At 38.0% G+C, this 12,345-nt stretch overlaps 1 protein-coding gene across 3 annotated transcripts in view; it reads left to right on the top strand.

Annotated features, from left to right (window-relative positions):
* MED14 (mediator complex subunit 14) overlaps positions 1–12,345 on the top strand; it is a 62,754-nt gene that overhangs the window by 26,933 nt on the left and 23,476 nt on the right. For all 3 annotated transcript variants that reach the window (XM_020898522.2, XM_070461809.1, XM_070461808.1), the window contains 4 exons: positions 1,648–1,807; positions 4,724–4,918; positions 5,317–5,451; positions 8,217–8,293. In XM_020898522.2, the coding sequence (XP_020754181.1) occupies positions 1,648–1,807; positions 4,724–4,918; positions 5,317–5,451; positions 8,217–8,293 (567 nt within the window). The remainder of the gene's footprint in view (positions 1–1,647; positions 1,808–4,723; positions 4,919–5,316; positions 5,452–8,216; positions 8,294–12,345) is intronic.

The raw sequence follows: 12,345 nt of genomic DNA, 5'->3' as shown, positions 1-12,345 counted from the left end.
TCTGACTGTGGTTTTAATTTACATTTTCTAGGGACTATTAGTATTGGGCATCTGCTCATGTGATTTTTTTTTTAATAATATTCACTGAAAACAAATTCTAGGAAAAAAGAAATGAAAAAACGTTCAAAATACAAGCCCCAATTTTTTATTAGAGTCAATAGTCATACAATTGCATTTCAATAAATAAGATCAGAACAAAAAATAATAAAAAAATTCAAAATCTATACATTTTTCATTGAACGTATACATGTATAGACAAGTTACTCATCGCTTAAACTTTTTCCCCACAAAGTCATAACAAAAAAGCTGAGTGAAATAGCAATTCCATATGTGCTCTGAATATATTGTGTTTATTATTCATATTTATAATTTACATATATTTGCAATATATTTAAAATTTTTAATGTGGCAAAAGAGCTTGTTTCTGGTTTGTTGTAACAAAGTTGGATTGGTGATGATAATTACAGGAGATAATGTTTATCTTAAATGTTTCTGTGTTTTTTAAAAAATAACATACATAGTAGAGATACCAGTCTCACAAAGTATGTTGATAAGACTGGAAGTAGAGATTTGAAAGCAATTTTGGCAAGTTCAGGGTATATGTTTTTAACTGTCTTCCAAAATGAAGTAAGTTTTGGTATATTTTAAAAATTTATCATCATTCCTTTATTAATAGCCAGTTCTAGCAGTTGATCCTGTGAAGCTATAGTTAAATTTGTTTTTCAGTATAAAAAAGCAGTTTCCAGATTTTATACATTTTTGGGGTAATAGTTTTCAAACTGCTCTTAAAATGTTATACATTAACTATGGTTTTACTGCACATAGCTAGCACACATTTTGTATCACACACAGCTCATCACACAAATGCAATAGCACCCAAACTGGTCTGTACCCTGTTACATAAGACAAGCTGACTGATCATGAGCTTGGATGTTGTGGCATTGTTATATTGCTATGAAAAGCTTCTAAATGTGTCTTCTTACTTTTTTAGTCATCTCATGGTGGATCAGTGAGTTTGTGTACCTTTTTCACACGTTAATATGATATTGGTCTCTAGGATAGATACCCAGATAAAATGAATGAGAGGGGTACTACAGTAAAAGCAACAAAGTGAAATCTGGTGGCTTAACTGAGAGAGGAGGGTAATTGAACACTTACTGGCACCTGCAAGACATACCCATCACTTTTATATGAGCAGGATAAAAACTGAAACTGGAGATCTCCAGTGATAACCAGGAAAATGAGATGCTTTTATATTTATTTATTGTTCTATTTTGGTTTATAAACACTTCATGCATTTATAAAAGATGTTGAGATTAGTTTGTGCTGCCTTATAAACCACAGGAGATCTTTCATCTCCTATAATAAACTGATACTTTCTCAGCCTTAATACTAGTGGATTCTACCTTATAACTAATTAAGGTCATTCACACTGCAGTTTAAACTCTTTAAACTAAAATTAATGGTCCAGTACAAAACTAGAGAAATGATTCATCATTATGGTCATATGTCCTTTTAGTAGTTCAGTTAAGTTTCATATATTAATTGGTTTCTTAGTGGGGTTTAATAATCTATTTGTAAAACAGTAGCACACAGTTAATCAGAAGTCTGTGATTTTGTGATGTGGATGATCTCTTTTGAACTAAGGTTTTGGCTTGGACAACAGCGTTGCAAACAATCTATAAAACACCTGCCTACAATAACCAGTGAAACATTGCAGCTGTCCAATTATTCAACTCATCCCATAGGAAACCTTTCTAAGAATAAGCTGTTTGTCAGACTTACCCGTCTTCCACAATACTACATTGTAAGTATGCAAAGGGGTGATTTCGGTGATTGAGTTCAATAATTCTATTTGTATCTTGAATCATTTATTGTTTAGTTTAACTTGAAAATGTATTTTTTATTGGATATTTGAATTTTGTATAATGATTCTCAAGCCAAGAGAGGGGAGAGTTGGTAGGGATGGGGCAGAGAGAAAATCTTATCTGTAGGAAATAATACAATGATTAGGCAGGTTTGGGGAATATAAAGTATGCCTCGTCCCTCACCCCAGGATCTGTCCTATAGTGAGGCCTAGTTTCTGCTTGGAATTAGGCATCTCCTCTATATAAGAAAAAATTTGAAAGCAACTGTTGTGAAGATTTGGAGATGTTTTGGTATCAGGTAAACTTGTTTGGTTTTAATCAAATGTTAGCTTGCATAATGCTGCTTTTTAAACATGATGGACTAAATTAGCTTTATTTGCTCATCCTTAATTGAAGGTATATATATCCATTTTGTTGATTGCATGTACTTTTCAGTACACAGTAAAATCCTCATTCCTTTTTCACCCTTTCTAGATTCTTCTAGTAGTTTCCTTCAGATTATTGAACTAGTTAAAATTTGCAAGAATTTGAAATATGGACTCATATATTTCATAAATGTATTTCCTGCATGTAGAAGTTTTTGTGTACACCAAGTAGATACTTTTGGCTAAGATTCTAAGGTGTTTGAAAAACTTAATTCAATGGGAGTGAATTTTTTTGAAGCTTTAAGCTGTACTTTTAAAAAGATACTATCATCAAAAGGTACCCTGTGTAGCCTGATATATCTTAAGTTAGGGTTACTTATGTTGACGAATAAGTCTGTCACTGATATGAATTCACTGTTTTCTGAATTTTAAAACACCAGCTGTGAAACTGGATTTGGCATGTGACAGGATTGTTGTTTCAGTTCTCCATGTGCTGCCTGATCTACATGTATTTTCTGATTTTATTTAGTATCAACAAAAAGCCAGGCTTTCAGTTTCAATAACTAGTGGTTTATTATAAAGCAATAATTTGTTTCACATGGTTTAGACCAAACTGAATGTGTATCACTCTTCATCCTTCTCACTTAGGATGATACATTCATAATAGTGGCGAAAACTACCATAGCCTTAAAGAAGAATAGAGGAAAGTCTTATTGCCTTTAAATGTCTTTGCTATTTTACTTTTGCTGGCTTTATTAGAATATAATTGAAACACAATAAAAATTCAGACTTTTAAGTGTCTGGAGTTTAATAAATGCATACAGTTTTGTAACTGCCATCTCAGTAAGACACAGAAGCTATCTGTCACCCCCTAGAATTCCTTCATGCTTTCTCTCTATAATCAGACTTTACTCCTGCTCTCTCTAGTGACCACTGACCTGTTTTTTGTCTCTACAGTTTAGCCTTTCAGTCGTTTCTTTCACTTGGCATAATGCCTTTGATTTTCATCCATATTGTTGTATTTATAATAATTCATTCTTTTTATTGCTGGGTAGTGTTCCGTGGTATGAATGTATCACAGTTTGTTTAGCCTCTTGTCGAAGGCCATCTGCGTTTCCAGTTTTGGGCAGTTGTGAATAAAGCTGCTATAAGTATTTGCATATAGATTTTTTTGGTGATTTCTTTTGGATAAGTAACTAAAAGTGGGAGTGTTGGGTCACACACTAAGTGTATATTTGGCTTTATAAGAAACTGCTAAACTGTTTTCCAAAGTGGCCAGACCATTTTGCATTCCTGCCAGCAATACGTGAGAGTTATAGTTGCTCTGCATTCTTGCCAGCACTTGTTATTGCAATTAAAAAAGAAAATGTTAGCCATTCTGATAGATGTATAGTGGTATCTTATTGTAGTCTTAATTTATGTTGCCTTGATGACTGATGATATTGAATATCTTTTCATCTGCTGATTTGCTGTCCATATATCTTTGGTGAAGTTCCATTTTAATTCTTCTGTTTTCCTCAGTGTTGATTCTTAAGTGTCGGCCAAACAATTTCCTGAAGAGACTATGTGGGGAGGTGGGGTAGAGAGAGGGAAGAGACAGGAACAGAGACAGAAAAGTGTGTGTTGGTCAAGAGCCCTGTCCAGTGCCATTTATTTCTCTCACTCAAGTATTTAGGGAACTCGTCTTAAACTTTAGGTAGACCTTGAAAATAGTAAGCCTTTATAGTGAGAGCAGGATCTCTGGATCCAGACTTCTAGGATCAGAGCGTGAGTCTGTCACTTCTCAGCTCTGAGACCTTTGACAATTAATCTAAGCTTTTTGTGCCTAACTTTATCAGAAAAGTGAAGATAAGAATCCCTACTTCATTGAGTTACTGGGATTAAATGTGTTAACATCTGTCAAGTACTTAGGAGAGTATAGGGCTTCCCTGGTGGCTCAGCTGGTGAAGAATCTGCCTGCAGTGTGGGAGACCTGGGTTTGATTCCTGAATTGGGAAGATACCCTGGAGAAGGGAATGGCTACCCATCCCAGTATTCTGGTCTGGAGAATTCCATGAACTGAATAGTCCATGGGGTCGCAGAGTCAGACACAGATGAGCAACTTTCACTCACTTCACTCACTAGGAGCGTACCTGGCGCATGATAAACTATCGGTATTAACTATTGTTCATGTTCTTGTTATCCTTATCCTCGTAGTGACTGTATATTTCAGTTGAAAAATCAGGGTTTATTTTTATATCCTTCCAAGTATGAGATACAGTTGTCATTTTTCTTTCATCATTGTTCTTTAGTCTGATCTGTTTTTTAGAAAACAAATTACATATTTAATTGCAGTGCTTTTTTTGAGATCATGACTGATTTGTCCTTGTTTAAAAAGTCATCTGCATTAGATATATAATTCTGAGCCCTACTTGATACAAGGAGGAAAATATTCAACACTTATCAATTAGTTGTGTCTCTGAGTCTCATTTCTGATTTGGACCTTTTTAGGTTGTAGAGATGTTGGAAGTTCCCAATAAACCCACACAACTGTCGTACAAGTACTACTTCTTGTCTGTGAACGCAGTGGATCGTGAAGACAGCCCTCTCATGGCCCTCTTGCTGCAGCAGTTTAAGGAAAACCTCCAGGAATCAGTTTATCGTACAAAAAATGGGAAACAGCCTAGAACCAGTACCAAGCGCAAGGTATGTTCACAAACAGAAATGAGCCCAGGGCTTGTGTCTGTTAACTTTGCTGTACTCTTATAACTATTTTTAAATGGGAAAGAATTAGGTATGATTTTTAAGAGGCTGACCAACAATAAGGTTTAGGTAACAAATGTCTACACATTCTTGAAAATGCTTCTTCTTTGATTAATAATTAATTGTACACTCTTTCCCACAAGGCAACTTGTTAAGTATATAATATCTACTACTAAATTTCCAGTGTTTGGGTCAATATTTGCTCAGTAAACATCTGTTGAATGAATTAAGATTTGTTTTGGTTAACTTTGACTTTTGTTATAGTAGTCCAAGTGCTTAACTAATTGCATCACATACTTTTTCTTTTTTTAACCCACTTGTGTTCTTTACTTAAATTCTAGTTGTCTGATGATGTATGTCCAGTAGAACCCAAGAAAACCAAACGATCAGGAGAAATGCGTGCCTTCAATAAAGTTCTAGCTCATTTTGTCGCTATGTGTGATACAAACATGCCATTTGTAGGACTTCGGTTGGAGGTAATTTTTTGGAAAAATTTTGGGTACCGAAAGAGTAATGTTTTAAATGCCTTGCTAAAGCTACATGAATTCCATCAGGAGAACCAGGTGGTTGTGATCTTGTTTATTTGGGGAGGGGTAGGGTTGAAATCACAGCATCTCATGGTATATGTGTATACCATGAGATTATTAAATTATTTATCTCTGATTCCAAATTGTAGGCCTTCTGTTCTTTGTGGAAATGGGAAGTAAATTCTTCCCAGTTTAAAAAAAAAATAAAGACAACTTTTGAGAACCTTACTTGTATACCTCGAAGGGGCATTATTTACCTTTTTTAGGGATGGTTAATAGTTAAAGGGGTTGCTTATTTTTCAGTGAGTGAAGCTGTACATATTGCCTACTAATAAAATTGGGTTCCTTTGTGAGAAGCAGGTCAGAACGAGTATTAAACTAAATTTTTACTTTTTTCCCATGGAAGAAGCAATAGACTTAGCCCAAGTTAGTGTCTTTCAAGAGTACCCAATTGTGATATTCAGCATGATCCCCAAGCATGAAAGGAAAGGAGGTAACAGAACCTGTATTTTTGTATTTCCAAAAAGGGCTTTGGCCAAGGATTGGCAACAATTAAAAAGTAATACATGAAAATCTTAATTATTTCCCTCTAGCTTAAAGTTTTACTTTATGTAAGACTTCTCCCTTCTGTAAATTATTGGTGATGAAGGAAAGACCTAGAAATGTGGAAGTGGATTATTTGTTAGGCTGATGATAATAGTCTTGGGAAGACTTGTTGAAAACACTTAGATGCTTTAGAGCAGGAATTAGCAGACTTTTTCTATCAAGGGGCAGATGGTAAATATTTTAGGTCTTGTGGGTCATTTATTGTTGTTGTTGAGTCACTAAGTGTGTCTGACTCTTTGCGACCCCATGGACTGCAGCATGCCAGGCTTCCCTGTCCTTTGCAATCTCCTAGAGTTTGCTCAGACTCATGTCCATTGAGACGGTGATGCCATCCAGCCATCTCATCCTCTGTCATCCCCTTCTCCTTTTGCCCTCAATCTTTCCCAGCATCAGGGTCTTTTTGACTGAGTCAGCTCTTCGCATCAGGTGGCTGAAGTATTGGAGCTTCAGCATCAGTCCATCTCTTTTTTAGCTCTTCAGGTCTGCTGTTGTAGTGTGAACCAGCCATAGTTGATATTTAAACAAATGAGTGTGGCTGTGTTCCAGTAAAACTTTATTTACCAAAACAGGCAGTGGCTAGATTTGGCCCTTGAGCTATGGTATGCCAGTTGCTGCTTTATAGGGCTTCAGGATCTAAAGGCGGAAACTAGGGTGTGAAATTGTGAGGAGCAGCAGTAGCCCAGAAAATCCAAGCCCAGAAATAGGCGACTAAAGTAGATCCTCATGTCCTCGATGTCCCAGCTCCTACAACTGTGTTTCTGGTGAGTGTCCCTTGTCTGGGAACTGTCCAGAGCTCCTACAGTGTCTGTGCTTCTAACTCTTGGACTCTGTTGTTGGGCTCTTTCATCATGCTACATGGATTGATTGGGCTTCCCTGGTGGCCCAGACAATAAAGAATCTGCCTGCAATGAGGGAGACCTGGGTTTAGTCCGTGGGTTGGGAAGATCCCCTAGAGGAGGGCATGGCAACCCACTCCAGCATTCTTGCCTGGAGAATCCATGGGCAGAGGAGTCTGGCGGGCTACAGTCCACAGGGTCGCAAAGAGTTGGACATGACTGAGTGACTAAGCACAACACGTGGATGGATTACATGAAAGTCACTCAGTTCCTCCCTTGCAGTGGAATGGGAGGCTGCATGATACCCAGGGGGAGTGCCTCAGTCATTGTCTGCTGTCTTCCTCATTACCCACAGGCCGGAAGTTGCAAAAGCTTGTGTCTTTGTCGTGCCCACATACACCCCTATAAGCGTAATGGCCTCTTTTCTCCTTCTCTGTGTTCCTATACCTGTCGCACATGTAGGCTATTCAACATTCTGTAGTACTCTATTGAACTCAGTCAAGCTCTTAAAAACTTTCTTTTCTCTCATTGAAAAGATGTTAAGAGGCAGAAGCAAGCACATTTTCTGCTTAAGGTAATTTACACTGAGATGTGAATAACTAAATCTGATCTTAGCAGGAGTGTTGATATTTGTGATCCATAGAACAGAGGCAGTGTTTTTGAGCTCTCCCACACTTTGCTGTCTTTTTAATCTGGAGCCCTACTTCATGGTCAGCAGCTGTTTTTCTACACCTCTGCTCTTCCCAGGCCCAAAGAGCAGGGCTCAGTGACATGCTTAAGGCTGCCTTAAATCCTTTCTGGAATAAGGTGGATATAAAATAGTCTGTTACAGAAGACCTGGGACTATCTGCTTGAAGGCAAGTGTGTTCCTCTGCTAGGTGACTAGAATGACTTCCCGGCATACCCAAATAACCTGTAGTTCCACTGACAGGGTCTCTGGGTAAATGCATCAACTGGAAATCTTTTCTTCTTGAGTTTCACAGAGGAAATAGTTGTTTAAAAAAGTGTATTCCAGAAAAGTTGTAAACTGAAAAATACTGTTTGTGATTAAAAATGAGATGTGGCTATGACTCAAACTTTGTTTTCAAATAGACGTTAATTGCATCACACAAGGAAACCAGTCTTATTTAGATCCCTAGGAAATCAGATGAGGGGGGACAATGCTCACAGCTCTAGAACAGAGGCCATGAGAAGAGAGACAGTAGTACTTAGAAAAGGTAGTTGCCTTTGTAAAATTGGTGGTCTTATATAACTGTACCTTTCTCTTTCCAGTTGTCCAATCTGGAGATTCCACATCAAGGAGTGCAAATGGAAGGTGATGGCTTCAGCCACTCAATTCGCTTACTGAAGTAAGTCCCTGTCATGTGTCTGATGTGGTGCCACACACTGCAGCCATACTGCCAGTGCTGCTCCTTCTGCGAGTCAGCATAAAGCAGAGTTCAGAACCTGTGGATGTCACCAGTTTCTGTATGGAATTACACAGTCTAGGAGAGGATTCTCTTTTACCTGCCAAGTGGAGATCCAGCACCTCTTGGTATTTTAGGATGTCCTTCCTTTGGCTTTCTTTCATTCATTCAGCAGATGTTTACTGAATGTATGTGTCAGGCTTGAATTCTGATAGAGCACTTTGGGATGCTGTGGGTTCATATAGCAGGGGAATCTGGGCTAGTTTGGAAATTTCCACCCTAAAGGAGATCAGTCCTGGGTATTCACTGGAAGGACTGATGCTGAAGCTGAAACTCCAATACTTCGGCCACTTCATGCGCAGAGTTGACTCATTGGAAAAGACCTTGATGCTGGGAGGGATTGGGGGCAGGAGGAGAAGGAGACGGCAGAGGATGAGATGGCTGGATGGCATCACTGACTTGATGGTCATGAGTTTGAGTAAACTCCGGGAGCTGGTGATGGACAGGGAGGCCTGGCATGCTTCGATTCATGGGGTCCCAAAGAGTCGGACGTGACTGAGCGACTGAACTGACTGATCCCCACAGAAGTACAAGTTGTACCTAGACTGAAGGAGAGGTGAGAATTAGCCAGAGGAAAGGGAGCTAGGGTGGTAGTGGGTGCCCCAACCAGAAGGAGTAACTGCTAAAATGACAGCTTAGAGAGGAGAGAAAGCTCGGCATCCTGGAACTGAAAGAAGTAGGGCATGGCAGGAATTAGGGGAGATGAGCCTACAGATGTACACAGGAAGGGTCAGATCCTATAGGGCCTTGGTGTAAATGTCCTTAAGGAATTTAGACTTTATCTGAATGGCAGGAAAGAGCCATCAGATGATTTTAAGCAGAGACTGACATAATTAGATGGGTTTGTTTTTTTTTTTGAAAACTCGCCCTGATAGCAACATGGAGAATAAATGGGAGAGGAACAAGACTTAAGTAGCAAAACCAGTTGCTGAAATGGTTCACACCAGAGTTGTTGGTAGCTTGGACCAGGGCAAGTTCCATAAAGACTTAGGGGATGAAGTCTTTATAAGTGATATTGAAAGTGAGAGAGTAGAAGGTGGCAGAGATGGCTCTTAGTTTTATCTTGGGCAGATGATGGATGGTGGTGGTGTTTATTGAGACACGGGAATGAAGATGTGAGTTTGAAGAGGTTTTGCTAAGTTCGAGGTGTTTAGACATCTGTGGACAGGCAAGGATGTGTCTCAGGCTCAGGTGACAGGTCTGGGCAGGGGAAATAGATGAGTCACTACCAAGGTGGAAATAATTAAGCTGGGATAGTAACTTAGATCACTGGGGAAAAGTACATGGAGGGAGATGTACAGAGGGCTTGGTTCTAAATGAGTAGAGGACTAGGGGCCAGTGGATGCTTAGAGGAAAAACTAAGGCAGCGTGTGTGATTTATGAGTTGACCAGGATGGACTTGCAAGCTCAAATGCCATTTTTAAGAGGTCAGCCTTTTTGGTGCAGAAAGCAGTTTTCTTTTTTTGCATTTGTATTGTTTCTTAGATGTTGCTTAATAATATAAATCATAAAAGCAAGCATTTATTGAATTCCTCTGTCTGCCAAGACACGGATGGCTCTGCAGTTTGAGCCAGCAGGAATCAATTTGTAACCAATTTGTTGCTTGCAAATCAGTTTGTCCTGTGAAAGAGGGGAAGGTGTATGAGATAGCATGTACTCCACCCACATGTCGTGGTGCTCACTTTAGATAAAGAGTTGAAGAACTAGAAAAGCTGCCCTGCCTGGCTACTGTAATGCCATGTCCACAAAATGTTTTTTTTTTTTTAATCTTACTTTATTTCCCACTTTTTACTCATACATATAAGGATTTACATAGTTAGAAGAATCATTTTCTTTACTAATCATGACATGATTGATGGCTAGAGTTAAGGCAAAATTATCTGGGGAAGCATAATTTGTTCTGTTTTTTTTTTCATTTATTTATGCACAAAATGGTTTCTAGAGAGCGAGCTGGTTTTATAATAGACATCAAAAGGAAATGTAATACTTTTAATTTATTTGCCTTTGGTTTTATATTACTTCTGCCTAACATATGAGGTGTTTCTTTTTACTCTTCTTGACAATTGCAGATTAATAGATGATAACATTTGTGTTCTCTTATTTTTTCATGTTTTTCAGTGATCTTAAAATGTCTGTTCTCAGCATTTTTACAAAAGAAATTTCAGTCCCCTTTCTTCTCGAGCTCAAGAGAATTCATTACAGTCCTTACCTAGAAAGAATGCACTTCATATTTTTTGATTTTCATTTTACAGTAATTTTTAAGAAAGTCTTTACTATGTCCTGGCTATTGTTTTCTTTATTTAAAACTTAAGAAAATATATAGAAACAGATAAAAAGATCTGTTTGTCTGGTACATGATGTCCATTATTGGGGGTATGTTCTTCATAGACGTGAAGAAGGAAAAAATAATGTCTAAATATGATTTTATTAAAATCTGGCCTGGATCTAATTATTAAGTAATTGCTTTAACACATTTAATCTTTAGAAACTTTTAAGCTTTTAGTCCTAGGTATTTTCATATTAAGTGGGAATATGAGTAGATACTTCAAAGCTTTAAAACTGAGCACATTTTTCTCCTCTTTGCTAAAGATGTAGTCTATTCTTGTTCAACTTATCTCCATGAAAATCTGTCGAGCAGGTCTCCTTGCTGTATCTCTGAAAATATCATGGTAAACACTTTAGGCTGCTCTGGTTCATGGACCTATTGCCTGGTGCAGATTCAGAAGCACCTTGATCACACCACACAGATGATACAAGTCTTGAGAGAGCCTGCTTGCAGTGCCTGGTTATGAGCTCCTGAGCAAACTTTCCACCCTTTTTGCTCTCTTAAATTGTTTATTCTGGGTCAGTGGTTCTCAACCTCAGAACAGTTTTCCCTGCCAGGGAACATTTAGCAGTGTTTGGAGATATTCTTGGTTATCATCGACTGAGAAGAAGGGGTGGGAGATGCTACTGGCACCTGGTAGATAGAGGCCAAGGCTGCACAGGAATAGCTGCCCCCCAACAACAAAGAATTCTCCCGCCCAGAATGTCAGTATTGCTGACATTGAGGAGCCCTGTTTTAGGTGTTATATCTAAGAGGCCTGAAGCAAAATTCCGTATTTCTAGTTATATTTGTTGTTTTTTGCTTTAGATTTTGAAAATCATTTTATCAAGTCTGACAGTTAACTCCTCTTTCCTTCCTATGAGTTAAAGGATAGTGTGTAAATAAATATTATCTCATTATTTCATCCAGTACTGAAAAAACTGCTAAAGTATCTTACCTCATAATGTTTTATGACAAATAAGATAGTTCATAAAGCTGCAAGAGGAGAAGAGATAAATGGGTATTTCAAGACACCAAAGCTAATACAATCCTCTTGTATATGTGGTATATATAAGAGACAGTATGTATGGTAAATGAGTTGATAACATGAATAGGTCCATCACAATGAGTTACCTCTACAAAGGAGGAGGGGAAATAATGAAATAATGAGGCAGGGAGAGATAATGAACCTGAAATTTTGTCATGGCGGTTAGTGATTAAGACTTGGTTTTACTGCAAGGAGAAACTAACATATTTGAATATCTGCTGAACCAACTACTGTAGGCACTTTATGTTTCATCATGTTTTAAAATCAGTGACCCAGAAGGTAATTATGTATCTTCATTTTATACTTTCGAAACAAATTCAGAGAGGGTGAATGTGGCTGAGCCAGAATTAGGATGCAGGTCCCTGATTCCAAATCCTTGTCCTTTTCACTAGATCATCCTGCCTTCAAAGTCTGGTCTTACAAATATTTTGTTTTCCTTAACTTTTCCTTGAGGATATCTTAGGTAGATTTCATAGAAAACCAGTATATTTGATTTTCTGAGAAATTGCGGTCTTTTCTAATAACAAGATTAAGGACGAAGGCAGACATCACCATTAAAATGAGAGTCCTGATCCATGTTGA

This window comes from Odocoileus virginianus, chromosome X (assembly GCF_023699985.2).
Source record: "Odocoileus virginianus isolate 20LAN1187 ecotype Illinois chromosome X, Ovbor_1.2, whole genome shotgun sequence".
Lineage (NCBI taxonomy): Eukaryota > Metazoa > Chordata > Mammalia > Artiodactyla > Cervidae > Odocoileus > Odocoileus virginianus.
Note: the sequence above shows the minus strand (reverse complement) of the source record. Positions and strands in the feature narration are given on the sequence as shown.